Source organism: Pleurodeles waltl, chromosome 8, assembly GCF_031143425.1.
Source record: "Pleurodeles waltl isolate 20211129_DDA chromosome 8, aPleWal1.hap1.20221129, whole genome shotgun sequence".
Classification (NCBI taxonomy): Eukaryota; Metazoa; Chordata; class Amphibia; order Caudata; family Salamandridae; genus Pleurodeles; species Pleurodeles waltl.
The window spans coordinates 1249179194-1249201045 of NC_090447.1; the positions used below are offsets into that span (position 1 = coordinate 1249179194).

Sequence of the window (21852 nt, forward strand, 5' to 3'; positions counted from 1 at the left end):
TGGCCCCAAACAGTCACGGGGGAAGTACTCTCATCACGGATGGTACTTAGCATGTAGACATCCCTCCTGTCTGAAAATTTCAAAGCTAGCAGCTCATCTTTCCCCAAGGCACTGCACTGTCCCCTCTCAAGTTGTTTTACAGACAAGCTCCCTTGGATAGCCTTTCCGGTTACAACAAATTGTGCCACAAGCAACAGTGTCCACTCTAAACAATTCCTTGAACAACTGCACTTCAGTGTAGAAGTTATCTACTAACAAATGGTGACCTTTGTTAAACAGTCGTCTACCAAGTTCACACTAACTCCACTGGGAGGACAACTCGGGAGGGTCAATACTGGAATACCTACCAGTGTAGACCTGGATATTATACACATATCCTGTACTAGTTGCCATCAAGGGACTAGTAGACCATTAAGAAGCCAGTGACTGCTTCCTTATCAACCCAATCAAAAGAGTCAAACCCAAAAACCTTTTCATCTCCTCCAAATTTGTGGGAATCCACTGGGTAGCTCTAGAGTGTGGCCTAAGTCCAGCAGCGTTGTCCCTCAAATATTGCTCTGCATACAAATTAGTCTGCTCATCAATCTCTTTTAAAAACACATCATCCATAAATAACTCAAAGAAATTGACACGCAAAAAGTTCTCTGTATTAACTCTACACCCTGGGAGACTAGTAAAGGCAGCCAACTCTGGCTGCTCCATGTTTGGGGCAACCCTGTGTTCAGGTCTTCTAACGGGAAACCTTTCAGCCCCAGGTTGCTGCACTAATGGCACATCAGTGTCCTTCTCTAAAACAGGCCCTTCATCTGCACTGAGAGTGGCTTCCTCATCAGAAGATTCCTCTCCGACAGAAACGTCACTACCAGAATCTCTCACTTCCTCCTCTGCCTCAGATGCAGAGTCAGTCTCATAATCATGATCAGACATGGACTCAAAACGCATACCAACAATCTGCTGAGCGGTTATCCTACTGCTAGCCATGATCCTTCCTACGAAAGGTAACTGGACAAATGCACCACCAACAACCAGCACTGTGTAAGATAAGTAATAAACAAAGTGTGGGTTTGTACAAAGGGTTATGTACTACCGGTTAAGGGTTAATACCGCTCACTTGCCAGAAAAACCTACTCACCCTCAACTACTCTGCACGGACACAGCAATCACCAGTGATATCCCACTAAAAAGAAAGAAAGAAAAGCACATTAGAAATAAGACAACACAAATATCATTGTGCACAAATCTAAGGACAATTTCACACACAATCCTGCGTTTAGAACGGCACCTACAAACATGTCATTCATGCATGGCAACAATACTCCTTTGGAGTAAATTGGTTTTACTTACCTAAAACATGCAACTATGCAAACCGCAGGTCAACCACCGCCAAAACTACAAGAAGCCACAGCAAAGAAAGCAAAAGCTTTGAACTAGAACAAAAAGCAAATCTTTTTTTATCACAAATGCAAATACTTCGCCAGTTGACAAACACCCCACCATCAAGCATTTAGAAATTGGTGCCTAAATCGATTCTGCCCCCCATAGGGGCAGATGGGCCTACTAAGAAATAGGCCTATCTGCCCCAAGGGGGGCAGAAAATACCTTTAGTAGTGTGCCCCTTTGGGGAGCAACCTTTGCCCAAGGGGCCACCCCCCAAAAAAAAAAACACACACACTATCCCTGGTGCCTAAATGACTTCTGCCTCCCTTGGGGGCAGAAATGGCCATAAATAATATGCCCCCTAAGGGGAGCGACCCTTGCCCAAGGGGCCGCCCCCCCATCCTATAAACAAACAGACATATATTATCCCTGGTGCCTAAGTGGCTTCTGCCCCTCTTGGGGGCAGATGGGCCTAAAACAAATAGGCCGATCTGCCCCCAAGTGGGGCCAGAAATGGCCAACAGTTCTATGCCCCCCTTGGAGAGGGCGACCCTTGCCCAAGGGGGCACCTCCCTACAGAAATGAACAAATAAAAAACATCCCTGGTGTTCCAGTGCTTTCTGCCCCCCTTGGGGGCAGATCAGCCTAAAAATAATAGGCCGATCTGCCCCAAATGGCCATAAAACATATGCCCCCCAAAGGGGAGCGACCCTTGCCTAAGGGGGCACTCCCCGACACACACACAGCACATGAAAACAAAAAAATAAGAAAATCTCTGGCGTCTAGTGGGCATTCCTGCTGCCCAATCGCAGAGACATCAGGGTGAAAGGAAACTCTTTTCCTTTCCCCTGATGCCTCTTTGTGTGAAACCCCCCACCTGCCGGAGTAGAAACTTACCGGTTTCTCCGTGATTGCGCTGGAAGCAAATGGCTTCCAGCGCAACCGGCACCCTCTAATGATGTCAGCGTGTGATTGCGCACTGATGTCATTAGGGGGGTGGTGGGAGGGTGGAAAGGGAAGGACTTCCCCTTCCATCCCTGACTTTAAAGCCCACGGAGGGAGCGCTAGTGCTCCCTCCGAGCTCTTGTGCCAGGACGTAATGATTAAGTCCTCTGCACAGGAGCACTGTGCCGGCGGACGTAACTATTACGTCCCCGGCACAGAAGGGGTTAAATCTGGGATTTTATAGCATTCACTAAGGTAACCACTGCCTGTCAGTGAGTAGGCCAGGAATTATGGTTTTGATTTATATTCCGTATGCCTCCCCAAACCAGTTACTAACCAAATACCTTATTTGTTCACTAGAATATTTTCATGAAAGAGGAGATATGTTAGAGTTTTAATTGAAAGGAAGACAGTTGGTCTACTGTAGTGTTGCATTTAGCACCTCGAATGGCAACTTGGGAAACATATACTTTTTTGTCATAGCTGATTTGTAATTTCACACTGACTATAGGCATTGTTACTGCACATGGTTTTGGTTGTGGAGGGGATAATATTATTTGAATTGCCTTAAGTACCTTATCTGGTAAAAGGTTTGACATACTTTAATTCTGTGTCTTGTCTGAGTACCTCAATGAAATGTATATAGAACACTACCCCCAACCCCGAATTGAGCATTTAGGAAATGCAATTACCATTGACTCCAAGTCGATGGTAACCATCTACAATTTACAAAAAGCACCCAAAGGTGTTTTTTTGTTTTTTTCTTTCTAAAGTGCAAAAGAGCACACACACGCACGTGGAGCATATATGTACACTACTGTATTTGGGGTACATCACAGGGGGCCTTATGCCCAGAGCCATCCTTGGTTTAGCATTTACAAAATAGCGATTTCCTAATAGGAAATGCTAACCCGGCCCATTGGAACAAATGCCATGGGATTTCCTAATTGTGATTTCCTAATAGTGATTCCTACTCCTTAGGAATCGCTAACAGGACATCAGTAATTTCATGCATATCATTTTGCATTCCCTAAATAGTAATTTCTACGGAGTTGACCTTTTAGGAAATGCAAAATTGCCTTTTGATACATCTGGCCCACATTAACTTTTGTTCCCAGAAGTGTTCAGTTCTCTTGGCTGTGCTTGACTGGAGGAAAGTCTGGCCTCCAAACGCCATATCCTCCTCATAAATTGTCTATGATTCTCTTAAGCCTCTTTGAAAAGAGTAGTCAAGAATAGTATTAGAAATTAATTCTAAACTATGTCGTTATAATAGTGCCTGCATAGGTCAAACTAATTTGCTTTGCAGTTTTAGCAATTGTGCCTCTTGCTACTTTGTTTTTCCTATGAAGATAATAGTTTTCCAGGCTCTTTCAGTCCACTTTTAAATTAGTTCCTGCAGTAAGGATTCATTTGCTGTCCTGACCAGTGTCACCACCATTGCAGTGTAAGTGCCCTTTTTCTGTCTTTTATTAGCTGTGCAATGATCTGTACATTGGAGTCTTACATTTGAAACGTCATTGATTCTGTACAAAACATGAATGAATTGCAAACTAATGTTTTTGTGAGATTGTTCTTAAAAGGATACTGGAACATTTTCTTAATGTTATCATTTTTGCTACAGGCAATAGAACGTGGCTATACTGTGCAGTTCCATGAGCCAGAAACTTGGTGGAAACGTGATCCCGTTGAATTGGAAAAGTAAGAAGCGTGTCTGTTTTTTTATTTACTTTAACTTTTTTCTGCTACCATTAAAATATTATGTGTGGTTCAGTAGTGATGCCATACGTTTGATATACATTTTTCTCTTGACTTTTGTTTTAACTGTTCATGTGTGAGTGGTGGGGATACTTTGTGGTTTCAGTTTTTTGCCTTCATCAGTTTAAAGTTATTCCATCTTGAATGAATGTAAGTAAATTTGCTTTCCATCAAGAGACTGATCCTATTACATGGACAGAGGTGGGAGGCCTTCAACATTCTAGTTTCTCCCTAGGAAGCATCTTTTGAGACATCTTACCACACCCACAAACAAACATTGGTGATCTTTGCATTCATGTTTGAGAAGTTGGAGTACTAATAAAAATGGTGCTATCTGTTGTTCTTAACGGTGACGTCCACATTGACAGAGGCTTCAACAGTGTGATAACCTTGGAGTGCGACATCGAAAGGGATATATATACATCGATGGAGTTCTCAGTGTTTAGTGCTTATGTTTATTCATTGTCGAATGATGTATCAATGTCGATTCAGGCCTCTAAAGCAAGCAGATAGGGACCATACCTGTTCTTGTTGTCGACCAGAAATGTAATCTTTTCCTATAAGCATGCCTCACTTTGGGTCTACCCCTCCAAGCGTACTTATCGATGGATGAGGGGACTGAGATAGAGAGGTCTAATTCTCCTTCTCCCTCATGCTCCTTTGAGGCAACCTCTTTAAGTCTCTCCTGCTGGCCATGGAGCTTGATCCTCCTGTCCTTCATGTTCCTCCTAGACATGTATTGGCCATGTGCAAAAGTTTCAGGATGATGGTCTTCCAAAAGGCACAAAATACAGAGTATGTGTGGGTCCCAACTGGGTCTTTTTCTTGCCACAGCCATGGCAGTTCACAAACAATGAAAGTATTCTCATGGAAAAATGAAAACAAAATCCTGTCAAAACACTGTTGAAAAATACTTCTTGCCTTAAGGGACATCGAATGTAAAGATTTGCTGTGCAACAAATCCCCAGAAGGTCTGAGCTTAGTGTTCAAGGGTACCTGTTGCTAGGAGCCAGAAAAAAGAACTGACTAAACTATCACCTGCGGGGCATGATGGTACACGGGAGGAAGGATGAGTCCTTTAATGGCATAGTGTCCGACTTTTATAATGCAGCCTATCTGCCAACATTGCCCTTCGTTCCCTTTCTTTTTTCTCTCTAAAAAATAGTTAAAGAAATTTGTTTCTTGGTTTAATTAAATGCTTTTTCAAATGAAACATAGAGGAAATTTGGCCGTTTTAGCATTTTCATTATGCTGCAAAGACGACAGATTTTTCTCAATTTAAGCATACTTTTCTCTTGAAAAGCCATGCACAGGTTAAATTATGTATGACATCCATGTGTTTGTGTGTGTGTGTGTGTGTGTGTGTGTATATATATATATATATATATGTTCAATGTCATGTATAGCTGCAGATACACATGATATGCATTATTCCGCCATCTAGTGTTGGGCTTGGAGTTTTACAAGTTGTTTTTCTTCGAAGAAGTCTTTTCGGAGTCACAGGATTGAATGACTCCTCCTCTCGGTCATACTGCGCATGGGCATCGACTCCGTAGTTAGATTGTTTTCTTTCTGCTGTCGGGTCGGATGGGTTTCCTCTAACTCCGAGATTTCGAATCGGAAACTTTAGAAAACTTCTTTGATCGTCGGTATTGTTTTGATCACGATTCCACCTAACCTTGAACCCATAGTACAGTCAAGAACTAAATTTCGCCCTTTTGGGCGCGTGCTCCTGACTCTGGCATGTTCAGGCCTACCACGTCGAAGGCTGATGGATCTGACTCCATTTTGATTTTGTCCCCGATGCCACGAGAAATTTCCATACACAGACCAACACCTTATATGTAATCTGTGTCTTCCTCCCGATCACAGAGAAGAGGATTGCGAGGCCTGTCGATCATTTGATCTAAAAAGACCTTGCATGATTGAGGAGACTGGAAATGGTGTCGAAGAGTACGGAACATCTCAATACCATGGTGGAAGAACAAGCGCAGACAGCGGTTTCCATCGGAGACACCGACTCTGAAGAAGACTCGGAAGAAGATAGGCCTATCACTGCTGGTCAGCACGTGAGTACGTCTGCCCCTACGCCCACTTATAAAAAGTATTTGAAGGCCCTGGGTACACCACTGCCAGAGAGCCATGGTTCGACCCGAAAAAAGACTTGTCGACCGACCTTCGGGTTCAGCGTCGAAAAAGGCCACTCTTTCATCTGTATTGGAGTCGAGTAAGTCCATCAAAAGTTCAACTTCCGACTCAAGCAAGTGTCCTCACTCCTCGAAGTCGAAGCCTCAACGCCCTGTTGCGGAGCCGAAACAACCGGTTGTATTTTCGGGCCCGAAAAAAATACCATCTTCGGAGCCGAAAAGGCTTCTTATTCGGAAGAGCAAGGACTTTCGAGCCATCTTAAACAGAGCTCAAAATCACTGAACAGTCCTATAGACCTTCTGGTCATGTTTCTGAGGACATTGAGATCCAACCTGTCCTTGAGATCATGGATGAAAGACAATCTAGGATTCACACCCATAAAGAGACTGGCAGAATAGTTACTGCACCTCCTCTACAGACCAAGAGAAAGTTGGCCTCTCAAGAACATTTAGACACTGCTCCAACACCAGCAAAGATTTATAAACAAAAGGAGAAGCCATTACTTATCCATACTTCTCCCCCTCATTCACCATAACTATCTTTTTCGTCACCACCCACTAGCCCACCACCTTTGCCTTCACCAACTCATTCACAATATTCCCACGGTGATACGGTTGATCCTTGGGATCTCTATGATCCAGATCCCATTCCTAGCAATGACCCGGACTTATACCATTCCAAACCTTATCCACCAGAAGACACTACTGCATACACGCAGGTTATTTCTAGGGATGCAGCGTACCATGGGGTGCTTATGTTCAGTGAACCCTTGGAAGAGAATTTTCTTTTTAACACCTTATCCTCCACTCATTCAAGATATCAGTGCCTCCCAATGCTCCCTGGCCTGATTAAGCATGCAGATCAAATATTCAATGAGCCAGTCAAAGCTAGGGTTAGAACACCACGCATTGACAAAAATATAAACCTGCACCTACAGACCCTGATTATATTACCCACCAAGTTCCTCCAGACTCAGGGTAGTGAGTGTCCCCAGAAAGAGGGCTAAACGCCGGTGGTCAGGGGATGCTCCTCTCCCTGACAAAGAAAGTAGAAAATTTGATGCTGCTGGCAAGAGGGTAGCAACACAAGCTGTAAACCAATGTCTAATTGCAAACTTGCAAGCCTTGCTAGCAAGGTATGATAGAGCCCACTGGGACGAGATGCAGGAACTCCTACAACCCCTACCAAAAGAGAGCACAACAGGTTGTAGAAGAGGGTCAGGCCATAAGTAACAACCAAATATGGTCTGCCCTAGTTACAGCAGCTAGAAGCATGAATACTGCCATCACTATATGCAGGCATGCATGGCTACGTTCCTCTGGTTTCAAACTAGAAATACATCAGGAAGTGCTGAATATGGCTTTTAATAAAAAAAAAACACCTGTTTGGCCCTGAGGTTGACACTACCATAGACAAATTCAGAAAAGACTCAGACACGGCCAAAGCAATGGGAGCCTTATATACAACACCCTACAGAGGCTCCTTTCGTTGGCAGCAATTTAGAGGAGGATTCAAGCCACAATCAACAGAGGCTTCTACCTCCTAGGCAAAACAAGGGCAACAGCAGTACCTGGGAGGGGGATTTAGAGGTTCTTATAGAGGTCAATACTTTAAAACCAGAAGCACATTACAGGCCTCAAAACAAGCCACTACCCCATCTAAACAGTACTTATTTACCATGCCTCAACCCCACACATCTCCTGTGGGGGGCAGACTGCAGCAATTCCACTCCCAATGGCCAAATATCACCACAGATCAATGGGAATCGTCAATTATCTGCAATGGCTATTGCCTAGAATTGATTTCTCCCGCCCCCCCCCCAAAAAAAAAACATTCCCCTACGTTACCTCAAACTATCCCCAGAACACAATGTTCTGTACAACAAGAAGTACACTCGCTACTTCTAAAACAGGCAATAGAATTGGTCCCACATAATCAACAAGGAACAGGAGTATACTCACTATACTTCCTCATTCCCAAAAAGGGTGGCACTCTCAGGCCCATCCTAGATCTCAGATCCCTAAATCTATATATCCTGTCAGAACACTTTCATATGGTTACTCTGCAGGATGTCATTCCACTACTACAAAAACAAGATTACGTGACTGCATTAGACCCCAAAGATGGGTATTTCCATATACCCATCCATCCAGCTCACAGAAAATACCTAAGGTTTGTGATAGCAGGAAAACATTATTAGTTCAAAGTTCTACCATTCGTCATAACAACAGCTCCAAGGGTGTTCACAAAATGTCTAGGGGTAGTAGCAGCCTACTTAAGAAGGCAACACATACATGTCTTTCCATATCTAGATGATTGGCTAATAAAATCAAGCAATTTTATACAATGTCAACAACACACTCAATACACAATAGAGAACCTACATACACTAGGGTTCACTCTCAACTACCAAAAGTCCCATCTTCAACCACCACAGGTGCAACCTTACCTAGGTGCTATTCTCAATACGAAAAGATCCTTAGCCTATCCAAATACACAAAGGATACAAGCTTTTCAAAATTTCATACCACAAATGCAGCCAAATCAACAATTCACTGTAAGATGTATCATGAAACTATTAGGAATGATGGCATCCTGCATAGCAATAGTACCGCATGCAAGACTAAACATGAGGGCACTACAAAAGTGCCTCTCACAGCAATGGTCTCAAGCACAGGGTCCATTGCAAGATCTAGTGTTGCTAGACCTCCAAACACACAAGTCCCTTCAATGGTGGAATCTCAGCAATTTAATGAAGGGGCGGTCATTTGAAGACCCTGTGCCTCAGACCACAATAACAGATGCATCAATGACAGGTTGGGGGGCTCATCTCAACAACCTTACCATTAAAGGGGAATGGGACTCAAAACAGCTGAATTATCACAGAAACCATTTAGAATTATTAGCTGTGTTCCTTGCCCTAAAAGCGTTTCAGTCACTTCTGAAACACAAGACTGTCTTGACAAAGACAGACAATATGACGACCATGTATTACCTAAAGAAACAAGGCAGGACACATTCATCTCAGCTGTCCATTCTAGCCCAAACAATATGGAAATGGGCAATTCACAATCAAATTCATCTACTAGCAGAATACATCCCAGGAAACACAATCAGCTAGCGGATCTCCTAAGCAGAACACATCAACAGATACACAAATGGGAAATTCACTCTCAAGTACTTCATCAGTACTTTCAAAAGTGGGGGACACCAGAAATAGACCTATTCGCAACAAGCAAAAATGCAAAATGCCAAAACTTCGCATCCAGACACCCACACCTTCTGTCCAAGGGCAATGCTCTATGGATCAACTGGTCAGGGAAATTTGCTTATGATTTTCCCCATCTCCCACTACTTCCATTTCTGGTCACCAAACTACATCAGACTTCTCAACATGATACTCATAGCCCCAACATGGGCATGACAACATTTGTACACAACACTCCTAGACCTCTCAGTAGTACCTCACTATAAACTTCCAAACAGACCGGATTTGTTAACACAAAACAAAGGACAAATCAGATATCCAAATCCCAGTGCTCGCAACTTGGCGATTTGGCTCCTGAAGTCATAAAATTTGGATACTTACAACTTACATTAGAATGCATGGAAGTTCTGAAATAAGCACGCAAGCCTACTACTAGGCAATACTATGCTAACAAATGGAAACAATTTGTTTATTACCGTCGATCTAAAAATACTGACTCACTTACTGCATCAATACAAGATATTGTATGCTACCTACTTCATTTACAGAAGCCAAATTTAGCTTTCTCATCTATTAAAATTCATCTTACTGCCATATCAGCATATTTGCAGACTATACAATATACCTCACTGTAGGAAGTTGGCTCTGTATGTGCTATTTCAAAGTAAGGAATAGCATGCACAGAGTCCAAGGGTTCCCCTTAGAGGTAAAATAGTGGTAAAAAGAGATAATACTAATGCTCTATTTTGTGGTAGTGTGGTCGAGCAGTAGGCTTATCCAAGGAGTAGTGTTAAGCATTTGTTGTACATACACATAGACAATAAATGAGGTACACACACTCAGAGACAAATCCAGCCAATAGGTTTTGTTATAGAAAAATATATTTTCTTAGTTTATTTTAAGAACCACAGGTTCAAATTTAACATGTAATATCTTGTTTGAAAGGTATTGCAGGTAAGTACATTAGGAACTTTGAATCATTTCAATTGCATGTATACTTTTCAAGTTATCCACAAATAGCTATTTTAAAAGTGGACACTTAGTGCAATTTTCACAGTTCCTGGGGGAGGTAAGTTTTTGTTAGTTTTACCAGGTAAGTAAGACACTTACAGGGTTCAGTTCTTGGTCCAAGGTAGCCCACCGTTGGGGGTTCAGAGCAACCCCAAAGTTACCACACCAGCAGCTCAGGGCCGGTCAGGTGCAGAGTTCAAAGTGGTGCCCAAAACGCATAGGCTATAATGGAGAGAAGGGGGTGCCCCGGTTCCGGTCTGCTTGCAGGTAAGTACCCGCGTCTTCGGAGGGCAGACCAGGGGGGTTTTGTAGGGCACCGGGGGGGACACAAGCCCACACAGAAATTTCACCCTCAGCGGCGCGGGGGCGGCCGGGTGCAGTGTTAGAACAAGCGTCGGGTTCGCAATGTAAGTCAATGAGAGATCAAGGGATCTCTTTAGCGCTGCAGGCAGGCAAGGGGGGGCTTCCTCGGGGAAACCTCCACTTGGGCAAGGGAGAGGGACTCCTGGGGGTCACTTCTGCAGTGAAAGTCCGGTCCTTCAGGTCCTGGGGGCTGCGGGTGCAGGGTCTTTTCCAGGCGTCGGGACTTAGGTTTCAGAGAGTCGCGGTCAGGGGAAGCCTCGGGATTCCCTCTGCAGGCGGCGCTGTGGGGGCTCAGGGGGGACAGGTTTTGGTACTCACAGTCGTAGAGTAGTCCGGGGGTCCTCCCTGAGGTGTTGGTTCTCCACCAGCCGAGTCGGGGTCGCCGGGTGCAGTGTTGCAAGTCTCACGCTTCTTGCGGGGAGTTGCAGGGTTCTTTAAAGCTGCTTCTTGAAACAAAGTTTCAGTCTTTTTGGAGCAGGTCCGCTGTCCTCGGGAGTTTCTTGTCGTCGTCGAAGCAGGGCAGTCCTCAGAGGATTCAGAGGTCGCTGGTCCCTTTGGAAGGCGTCGCTGGAGCAGAGTTCTTTGGAAGGCAGGAGACAGGCCGGTGAGTTTCTGGAGCCAAGGCAGTTGTTGTCTTCTGGTCTTCCTCTGCAGGGGTTTTCAGCTAGGCAGTCCTTCTTCTTGTTGTTGCAGGAATCTAATTTTCTAGGGTTCAGGGTAGCCCTTAAATACTAAATTTAAGGGCGTGTTTAGGTCTGGGGGGTTAGTAGCCAATGGCTACTAGCCCTGAGGGTGGGTACACCCTCTTTGTGCCTCCTCCCAAGGGGAGGGGGTCACAATCCTAACCCTATTGGGGGAATCCTCCATCTGCAAGATGGAGGATTTCTAAAAGTTAGTCACCTCAGCTCAGGACACCTTAGGGGCTGTCCTGACTGGCCAGTGACTCCTCCTTGTTGCTTTCTTTGTTCCCTCCAGCCTTGCCGCCAAAAGTGGGGGCCGTGGCCGGAGGGGGCGGGCAACTCCACTAAGCTGGAGTGCCCTGCTGGGCTGTGACAAAGGGGTGAGCCTTTGAGGCTCACCGCCAGGTGTTACAGCTCCTGCCTGGGGGAGGTGTTCGCATCTCCACCCAGTGCAGGCTTTGTTACTGGCCTCAGAGTGACAAAGGCACTCTCCCCATGGGGCCAGCAACATGTCTCTAGTGTGGCAGGCTGCTGGAACCAGTCAGCCTACACAGATAGTTGGTTAAGTTTCAGGGGGCACCTCTAAGGTGCCCTCTGTGGTGTATTTTACAATAAAATGTACACTGGCATCAGTGTGCATTTATTGTGCTGAGAAGTTTGATACCAAACTTCCCAGTTTTCAGTGTAGCCATTATGGTGCTGTGGAGTTCGTGTAAAACAGACTCCCAGACCATATACTCTTATGGCTACCCTGCACTTACAATGTCTAAGGTTTTGCTTAGACACTGTAGGGGCACAGTGCTCATGCACTGGTACCCTCACCTATGGTATAGTGCACCCTGCCTTAGGGCTGTAAGGCCTGCTAGAGGGGTGTCTTACCTATACTGCATAGGCAGTGAGAGGCTGGCATGGCACCCTGAGGGGAGTGCCATGTCGACTTACTCATTTTGTTCTCACTAGCACACACAAGCTGGTAAGCAGTGGGTCTGTGCTGAGTGAGGGGTCTCTAGGGTGGCATAATACATGCTGCAGCCCTTAGAGACCTTCCCTGGCATCAGGGCCCTTGGTACCAGAGGTACCAGTTACAAGGGACTTATCTGGATGCCAGGGTGTGCCAATTGTGGGATCAATGGTACATTTTAGGTGAAAGAACACTGGTGCTGGGGCCTGGTTAGCAGGGTCCCAGCACACTTCTCAGTCAAGTCAGCATCAGTATCAGGCAAAAAGTGGGGGGTAACTGCAACAGGGAGCCATTTCTTTACACAAGCCCCCCCCAGCCCACAGGCCAGGAGACTCAGCCAAAGCTGGGAGAGTCTTCCTAGTCTGTCAGGCGAGGAAGAGTAGAGGAAATAGGCTGGTTTGTTGCAGGGCCTACTCTGCCTTACATCCTCCTGTTCAGGTCATTCCCTCTGGGGAACTGACCCACTTCCACAGTGATAGGACCTAGTCTGAACTGCCTCTTGTCTGTGCTTTTTATGTCTTCACCCATTCTCTCTATTTTGGGGTTAGAGGTATCCACCTCTGCTAATCTTATCTTAGCCAGGGTCACCCCTAGCTTACCCAAAGAGGTTACCCAGAGCTGGAGTAACCCCACCATGACCAACAGGGTCAGGGGGCCTAACTTGTTATTTGGCATGGGGTCAGACCACCATGCCAAGGATAGTGCAGCCATAAAGGCTAACACCCAGCAGAGGCCACTGACAGCTGTCAGTGCCCAGAACCACACCTTTAGCTCGTCACCTACAAGGGAAGGGGCTAAGTTACAGGCTTCTTTGGGTTCAGGGTGCCTGTCTGCTGTATTAGAGTGGGGGGTTACCACATCTTGTAGTAAACACCCTTCTTCCACTCTTTCTTCTGTTAGCTGAGGAGCCACCCACTCAGGCTTAACAGTTGCCTGACTAGCCAGGACTTCTTGTGGGTCAGGTTGGACTCTATCAGAGCCACTTTTGGAGTTCTCCTCTACTGGAGCAGAATCTCCTTGGCTTGCTGGAACCTTGGCTAAAGGTTGTCCACCTTTCCTACTCTGTTTCCGTTTCTTTTTCTTCTGGGGCCTACTTGCATTTACTGCAGAGGCAGGCACTCCAGAATCCTTGGGAGAGGACTGGCCCTGGACCAGTTCTTCTCTTAGGCTCTGACTAACCTCTGGGTAGTCATTTCCAAGGAGACAATCAAGGGGGACGTCTGTACTGACTACCACCCTTCTCCAGCTAAAAGTTCCACCCACTTCTATGGGCACAAAAGCCACAGGCCTATTAGTGACCCTGTCTGGGCTAACTCTTACTCTGGCCATCTCACCTGGGATGTACTGGTTTGAGAACACCAGCCTGTCATGCACAATAGTGTGACTGGCACAAGTGTCTCTCAGGGCAGTGGCTGGGATTCCATTCACCAGTAGGTGGTGGAAGTGTCTACTTCCCTCTGGAATCTCCAACTCACCTGTTGGGCCCTTTTTCCAGTTGAAGGCTATGAAGACCTCCTCATCTGAGGAGTCATCTCCAATGGCTACACTGGTTACCCCTTGAATTTTGCTAGGGGGTTTGTTTTTGGGACAAGAAGTGTCCTTGGTGTGGTGCCCTGTCTGTTTACAGTTATGGCACCATGCCTTAGTGGCATCCCAGCTCTTACCCTGGTACCCACCTTTGTCTTGGGTTGTGTCTCTGGGCCCACCCACCTGGTCTGGTTTTTGGGGGCCTACAGGGGACTCTTTTTCTTTGTTTCTAGTGTCACCCACTTTCCCCTGGGAGGCTTTGTAACCCCTTTCTTTTGGTCACCCCCAGTGGAAGTTTTGGTTACCCTAGTCTTGACCCAGTGGTCTGCCTTCTTTCCCAATTCTTGGGGAGAAATTGGACCTAGGTCTACCAGATACTGATGCAACTTTTCATTGAAGCAGTTACTTAAAATGTGTTCTTTCATAAACAAATTATAAAGCCCAACATAGTCATACACTTCATTTCCAGTTACCCAACCATCCAGTGTTTTCACTGAGTAGTCAACATAATCAACCCAGGTCTGGCTCGAGGATTTTTGAGCCCCCCTGAATCTAATTCTATAGTCCTCAGTGGAGAATCCAAAGCCCTCAATCAGAGTACCCTTCATGAGGTCATAAGATTCTGCATCTTTTTTTAGAGAGTGTGAGGAGTCTATCCCTACACTTTCCTGTGAACATTTCCCAAAGGAGAGCACCCCAGTGAGATTTGTTCACTTTTCTGGTTACACAAGCCCTCTCAAAAGCTGTGAACCATTTGGTGATGTCATCACCATCTTCATATTTTGTTACAATCCCTTTGGGGATTTTCAACATGTGAGGAGAATCTCTGACCCTATTTATGTTGCTGCCACCATTGATGGGTCCTAGGCCCATCTCTTTTCTTTCCCTTTCTATGGCTAGGATCTGTCTTTCCAAAGCCAATCTTTTGGCCATCCTGGCTAACTGGATGTCCTCTTCACTGGAGTTATCTTCAGTGATTTCAGAGTTGTTGGTCTCTCCTGTGAGGGAACCAGCATCTCTGACTATTATTTGTGGAGTCAGGGCTTGAGAGGCCCTGCTCTCCCTAAATAGGACTGGTAGGGGGGAATTTTCCTCCAAGTCACTATCTTCATCCTCTGTGTTGCCATCCTCAGAGGGGTTGGCCTTTGCAAACTCTGCCAACAGCTCCTGGAGCTGTAGTTTGGAAGGTCTGGGGCCCATTGTTATTTTCTTTATTTTACAGAGTGACTTTAGCTCCCTCATCTTAAGATGGAGGTAAGGTGTGGTGTCGAGTTCCACCACAGTCACATCTGTGCTAGACATTTTGCTTCTAAAAGTTGGAATACTTTTTAAGAATCTAAAACTGGTTCTAGAATCTAATTCAAACTTTTACCAAACTTTTAAACTCTAAAAGAAATGCTAAACAGGATCTAACACAAGGCCCTAGCAGGTCTTTTAAGAATTTAGAAAACTTTTCAAATTGCAAAAATCAATTTCCAATGACAATTTTGGAATTTGTCGTGTGATCAGGTATTGGCTGAGTAGTCCAGCAAATACAAAGTCTTGTACCCCACCGCTGATCCACCAATGTAGGAAGTTGGCTCTGTATGTGCTATTTCAAAGTAAGGAATAGCATGCACAGAGTCCAAGGGTTCCCCTTAGAGGTAAAATAGTGGCAAAAAGAGATAATACTAATGCTCTATTTTGTGGTAGTGTGGTCGAGCAGTAGGCTTATCCAAGGAGTAGTGTTAAGCATTTGTTGTACATACACATAGACAATAAATGAGGTACACACACTGAGAGACAAATCCAGCCAATAGGTTTTGTTATAGAAAAATATATTTTCTTAGTTTATTTTAAGAACCACAGGTTCAAATTTAACATGTAATATCTTGTTTGAAAGGTATTGCAGGTAAGTACATTAGGAACTTTGAATCATTTCAATTGCATGTATACTTTTCAAGTTATTCACAAATAGCTATTTTAAAAGTGGACACAGTGCAATTTTCACAGTTCCTGGGGGAGGTAAGTTTTTGTTAGTTTTACCAGGTAAGTAAGACACTTACAGGGTTCAGTTCTTGGTCCAAGGTAGCCCACCGTTGGGGGTTCAGAGCAACCCCAAAGTTACCACACCAGCAGCTCAGGGCCGGTCAGGTGCAGAGTTCAAAGTGGTGCCCAAAACGCATAGGCTATAATGGAGAGAAGGGGGTGCCCCGGTTCCGGTCTGCTTGCAAGTAAGTACCCGCGTCTTCGGAGGGCAGACCAGGGGGGTTTTGTAGGGCACCGGGGGGGACACAAGCCCACACAGAAATTTCACCCTCAGCAGCGCGGGGGCGGCCGGGTGCAGTGTTAGAACAAGCGTCGGGTTCGCAATGTAAGTCAATGAGAGATCAAGGGATCTCTTTAGCGCTGCAGGCAGGCAAGGGGGGGCTTCCTCGGGGAAACCTCCACTTGGGCAAGGGAGAGGGACTCCTGGGGGTCACTTCTGCAGTGAAAGTCCGGTCCTTCAGGTCCTGGAGGCTGCGGGTGCAGGGTCTTTTCCAGGCGTCGGGACTTAGGTTTCAGAGAGTCGCGGTCAGGGGAAGCCTCGGGATTCCCTCTGCAGGCGGCGCTGTGGGGGCTCAGGGGGGACAGGTTTTGGTACTCACAGTCGTAGAGTAGTCCGGGGGTCCTCCCTGAGGTGTTGGCTCTCCACCAGCCGAGTCGGGGTCGCCGGGTGCAGTGTTGCAAGTCTCACGCTTCTTGCGGGGAGTTGCAGGGTTCTTTAAAGCTGCTTCTTGAAACAAAGTTGCAGTCTTTTTGGAGCAGGTCCGCTGTCCTCGGGAGTTTCTTGTCGTTGTCGAAGCAGGGCAGTCCTCAGAGGATTCAGAGGTCGCTGGTCCCTTTGGAAGGCGTCGCTGGAGCAGAGTTCTTTGGAAGGCAGGAGACAGGCCGGTGAGTTTCTGGAGCCAAGGCAGTTGTTGTCTTCTGGTCTTCCTCTGCAGGGGTTTTCAGCTAGGCAGTCCTTCTTCTTGTTGTTGCAGGAATCTAATTTTCTAGGGTTCAGGGTAGCCCTTAAATACTAAATTTAAGGGCGTGTTTAGGTCTGGGGGGTTAGTAGCCAATGGCTACTAGCCCTGAGGGTGGGTACACCCTCTTTGTGCCTCCTCCCAAGGGGAGGGGGTCACAATCCTAACCCTATTGGGGGAATCCTCCATCTGCAAGATGGAGGATTTCTAAAAGTTAGTCACCTCAGCTCAGGACACCTTAGGGGCTGTCCTGACTGGCCAGTGACTCCTCCTTGTTGCTTTCTTTGTTCCCTCCAGCCTTGCCGCCAAAAGTGGGGGCCGTGGCCGGAGGGGGCGGGCAACTCCACTAAGCTGGAGTGCCCTGCTGGGCTGTGACAAAGGGGTGAGCCTTTGAGGCTCACCGCCAGGTGTTACAGCTCCTGCCTGGGGGAGGTGTTCGCATCTCCACCCAGTGCAGGCTTTGTTACTGGCCTCAGAGTGACAAAGGCACTCTCCCCATGGGGCCAGCAACATGTCTCTAGTGTGGCAGGCTGCTGGAACCAGTCAGCCTACACAGATAGTTGGTTAAGTTTCAGGGGGCACCTCTAAGGTGCCCTCTGTGGTGTATTTTACAATAAAATGTACACTGGCATCAGTGTGCATTTATTGTGCTGAGAAGTTTGATACCAAACTTCCCAGTTTTCAGTGTAGCCATTATGGTGCTGTGGAGTTCGTGTAAAACAGACTCCCAGACCATATACTCTTATGGCTACCCTGCACTTACAATGTCTAAGGTTTTGCTTAGACACTGTAGGGGCACAGTGCTCATGCACTGGTACCCTCACCTATGGTATAGTGCACCCTGCCTTAGGGCTGTAAGGCCTGCTAGAGGGGTGTCTTACCTATACTGCATAGGCAGTGAGAGGCTGGCATGGCACCCTGAGGGGAGTGCCATGTCGACTTACTCATTTTGTTCTCACTAGCACACACAAGCTGGTAAGCAGTGGGTCTGTGCTGAGTGAGGGGTCTCTAGGGTGGCATAATACATGCTGCAGCCCTTAGAGACCTTCCCTGGCATCAGGGCCCTTGGTACCAGAGGTACCAGTTACAAGGGACTTATCTGGATGCCAGGGTGTGCCAATTGTGGGATCAATGGTACATTTTAGGTGAAAGAACACTGGTGCTGGGGCCTGGTTAGCAGGGTCCCAGCACACTTCTCAGTCAAGTCAGCATCAGTATCAGGCAAAAAGTGGGGGGTAACTGCAACAGGGAGCCATTTCTTTACACTCACTCTTTAGAGTCCCAGTTATAAAAGCCTTCATGGAAGAACTAAAACATATTATTCCACCCAGAACACCTTTTCCTGCTTGGAATCTCAATATTGTACTCACAAGATTAATGGGCCCACCTTTTAAACTCATGCATTCCTGTGAGATTCATTTCTTAACCTGGAAAGTTGCTTTCCTAGTAGCCATTACTTCATAACGAAGAGTTAGTGAAATACAAGCATTCACCCTTGAAGAACCTTTTTTTCCCAAGTACACAAACATAAAGTTGTACTTTGAACTAATCCAAAATTTCTGCTAAAAGTGGTATCACCTTTTCACATAAATCAAACAGGGGAGTTGCCAGTCTTCTTCTAACAACCAGAATCAATTGCAGAAAGAGCCCTTCAAACTCTTGACCTTAAAAGAGCTCTGATGTACTATGTAGCTAGAACAAAAGAATTCAGAAAAACAAAACAGCTTTTTGTTGGATGCCAGTATCTATTTTTGTATAAGTAAACCATATTTTGCAGTGCCTCTGCGTCCGGACTGTTCTTTACGATAAGGATGCTGCTTTTGGATGTTTAAGGGTTACCGGAACCTGTACCGGACCGCTCATTGACAGCCTCTATATTCCAGTTTTTTTGTGAGAATTTTATATATATAATATAAATTTGCTATTAAAAAAGCAAAGGTTACAGGGACATTATAGTTAAGCTCATATTTTAAATGTACAAAACCATAGAAATTCACCTGTTATGGTTAGTTATCTCAAGTAAGTATAACTTGCGTCCTAAGGTAACTATAACTTGCAACCATATACTCTTTGGGGGCTTTTTTTTTTTTTTAGGGACTCTGGGTAGAGACCCGAGTCCTAATATGGCTGCCACCACTTCCTGGTTGAGGTGGTGGCAGCCAATCAGTTTTCACTTTGAGCCTTCACAGCATGAAATACACATTTTTTTGCACCTTAATTTTTACTTAAAGGATTCACACCAAAACGAAACAAAAAACAGTTTTTCTGCCCTAAGATCTAGCTTTCTATCAAATTTGGTGTAAATCCATTCAGAGACAAAATGAATTGGGAAAATGTGTTTTGGGCTCCCCACCTCCTTTTCTCGGCCCCCTTTGACGGATTCCCCATATATTTTCTATGCTCAAACGAGTCAAAAAGTAGTATGTTTATTTAATCCAAAAGCAGCTCACCAAGGTGTTGAAGCACCACAGCCTTGCTTACTAGCCAGAGTGCATTACACAATTTTATGTGTTGTAGTAAACATGGAAATAGGACTGTGACATACATTAACCAATGGTTTAAGTACAGGTGGTAAACCAGCACAGGGATCTATTAGTTCAAGCATTGTTGAAATAGGGGATCGAATATACTATAAATTTGAAAAAAGATATAAACATTCTCCAAATATACATACCTGAACATATGTTAATGTCAGTTCCCCATTTAGCATGTTGTTTGGAAAAAGAATAATTGATAAAGAGAAAGGGGAAGTACATAGAATCACAGAATATACACATCAATAGACTCTAAGGCCATCATAATTAGAAACAGAATGCATATTTCTGTTCCTCATCTCGCCCTTGCAAACCTTCATTGTAAGGTCAAATCATAAACATAGGTGCAGATACATATAATGTTCATTCCATATATATCATATTTTTGATGAGTTAATAGAGTTACAGACAGCAAAGAGAAATACCCCAAAAATACAAAAAAGAAAATTACAGCCAAGCCCCAGTGGGCAGGTAGTCAGGCATCCTATTTCCTTTGTAAGTCAAAAATGTAGAGCACAGTGGTGGCCTACATAAGCAAAAATTGTCTCCTGATGCCTCCCATTTGGCCCGTGCCACAAATACAGGGTCCCCTTCCAACACAGAATGAAGCATCTCATATCCATGGTTTCAAAACAAACCTATTCCCACCAAAGTGTCCCTGGAATATGTCCAACCACAAGATTATGGTAGGGGTCCCAACTGAGACCACCTCTTCTCCAATAAAACATTGCCAGTTGCAGAAACTCCTTTCCTCTCACTAAAATTAATACAGAAACTCCGCTGTTAAAAAAAACAATATACACATAGGCCATAAAGGTGACATGCAGAACTTTAGCAGTACATAGATAAAACAAAATCTGCAGAGCTTAACAAAACCCACTGAGCCAAAATCACCCATCCGTGGTGGACTGACCGATCTTCATCTGAGGTCAAGCCACAGGAGAATTTTGTGTTTAGATCAGTTATAAAGCAAGGTGTTCTTCTTCTACACCCTCCCATCACCTTTCTCCCCCCCCCCCCCCCTCCAAAATCTGGTTCAATTCTTTCTATACCATAGTACTCTTAAGAGACTACAATCACTATGGTGAAATTCATCAAAATGTCTGACCACTGGATAAAGTTTATCATAATTGTCTTTTTCGCACTGGATGAGTTTTACTGCCCATGTATCTCAGTCTACAGAGGCATCATAGCACATAGATCACATCATTTGTATAACATGTTATGAACTGGGAAATCTCCTTGAGTTTCTGTTTGTATGGCACCTCATAACTCCTAAAATGCTTGGAGGTTTTTGTATGTTTTATGTATGCCACATATGTAGAAACCTTTCAAATCAGTGGCGTTGTGTTTTCTTCTGGTTGTGATCTTAGTTTGTACCAGAGCATCATGCAGTGATTTACTCCTGCAATATGTTATCTCTCTCGCTACCTTCCCAGTGATCCCAATTAATTTGTTAAATCTTCCTCCCGTACCCTGATTTATTATTACAGGCAGTAATCAGTCTGATCGCACCACCATTCTCATCCTCCTTGGTTCTTTTTGCCTTCTCAATTTCTTACCCATTCTCTGAATGGCTTTTTTTAGCACCTACTCGGGGTACTCTTGTCCCCTGAATATTGTGACCATAATCTCCTGCTCTGATAGGAAATCTTTCTGATTGCTGCAGTTACATTTAACTCGTAGTAGCTAACCACACAGGATGCTTCACTTAAAGGAGCTAGGATGACTTTAGGCATGCAATAATCTGTTGCCCACAGTGGGTTTTCTTTATAGTTAGAATACTAGCTTGTCCACAGATACTTGTACACACACATCCAAAAAACAATATTCTCTTTTCTTATATTACACTTGAGCTCTAAGATCAAGTTGTTTATCCACAAAATTCATGGCTTCTTAAGCAGCACCATCCCATTTGATTAATAGACTATCAATAAATTCAACCCACTTCACTACCTTCTCAATGTCCTGGATAAACTCAGGTGCCATGGACACATGCCCCTCCCGCCAGCCCATCAAAAGATTGGCATACTTTGGGGGGAGGGGGGGGGGTGAAACTAGTGCCCATGGCAGTGCCCAGAAACTGCCTTTGCATGGATCCATTGAAGAGAACAATATTGTTTAAGCAATATAGCGTAATCTCAAGTATCATATTAATATGTTCATAGTAACATATTGGCCTAGCTCTCAGGAAATGTTCACAAGCATTCATTCGAGTACTAGCACATGACATCAGACTTCATTAACAGAAAGTTGTCCCCCTAGTGAATCCGCACAATTATAGGAAATCCTATATGTTCTCCATATGAGGGGGTGGTGCTGATACCAGTAGTCTCAAACAGTGATCAATGTA

General features: G+C 45.0%; 1 protein-coding gene across 5 annotated transcripts in view; it reads left to right on the forward strand.

Moving 5' to 3' along the window:
• Window positions 1-21852, forward strand: part of LOC138250560 (uncharacterized) — a 454823-nt gene that overhangs the window by 235516 nt on the left and 197455 nt on the right. For all 5 annotated transcript variants that reach the window (XR_011194981.1, XR_011194982.1, XM_069205560.1 and 2 more), the window contains exon 6: window positions 3947-4023. Coding sequence is in view for 3 of the 5 variants with exons in the window: in XM_069205560.1 (XP_069061661.1) it covers window positions 3947-4023 (77 nt within the window). In the remaining 2 variants the exon portion in view is untranslated. The remainder of the gene's footprint in view (window positions 1-3946; window positions 4024-21852) is intronic.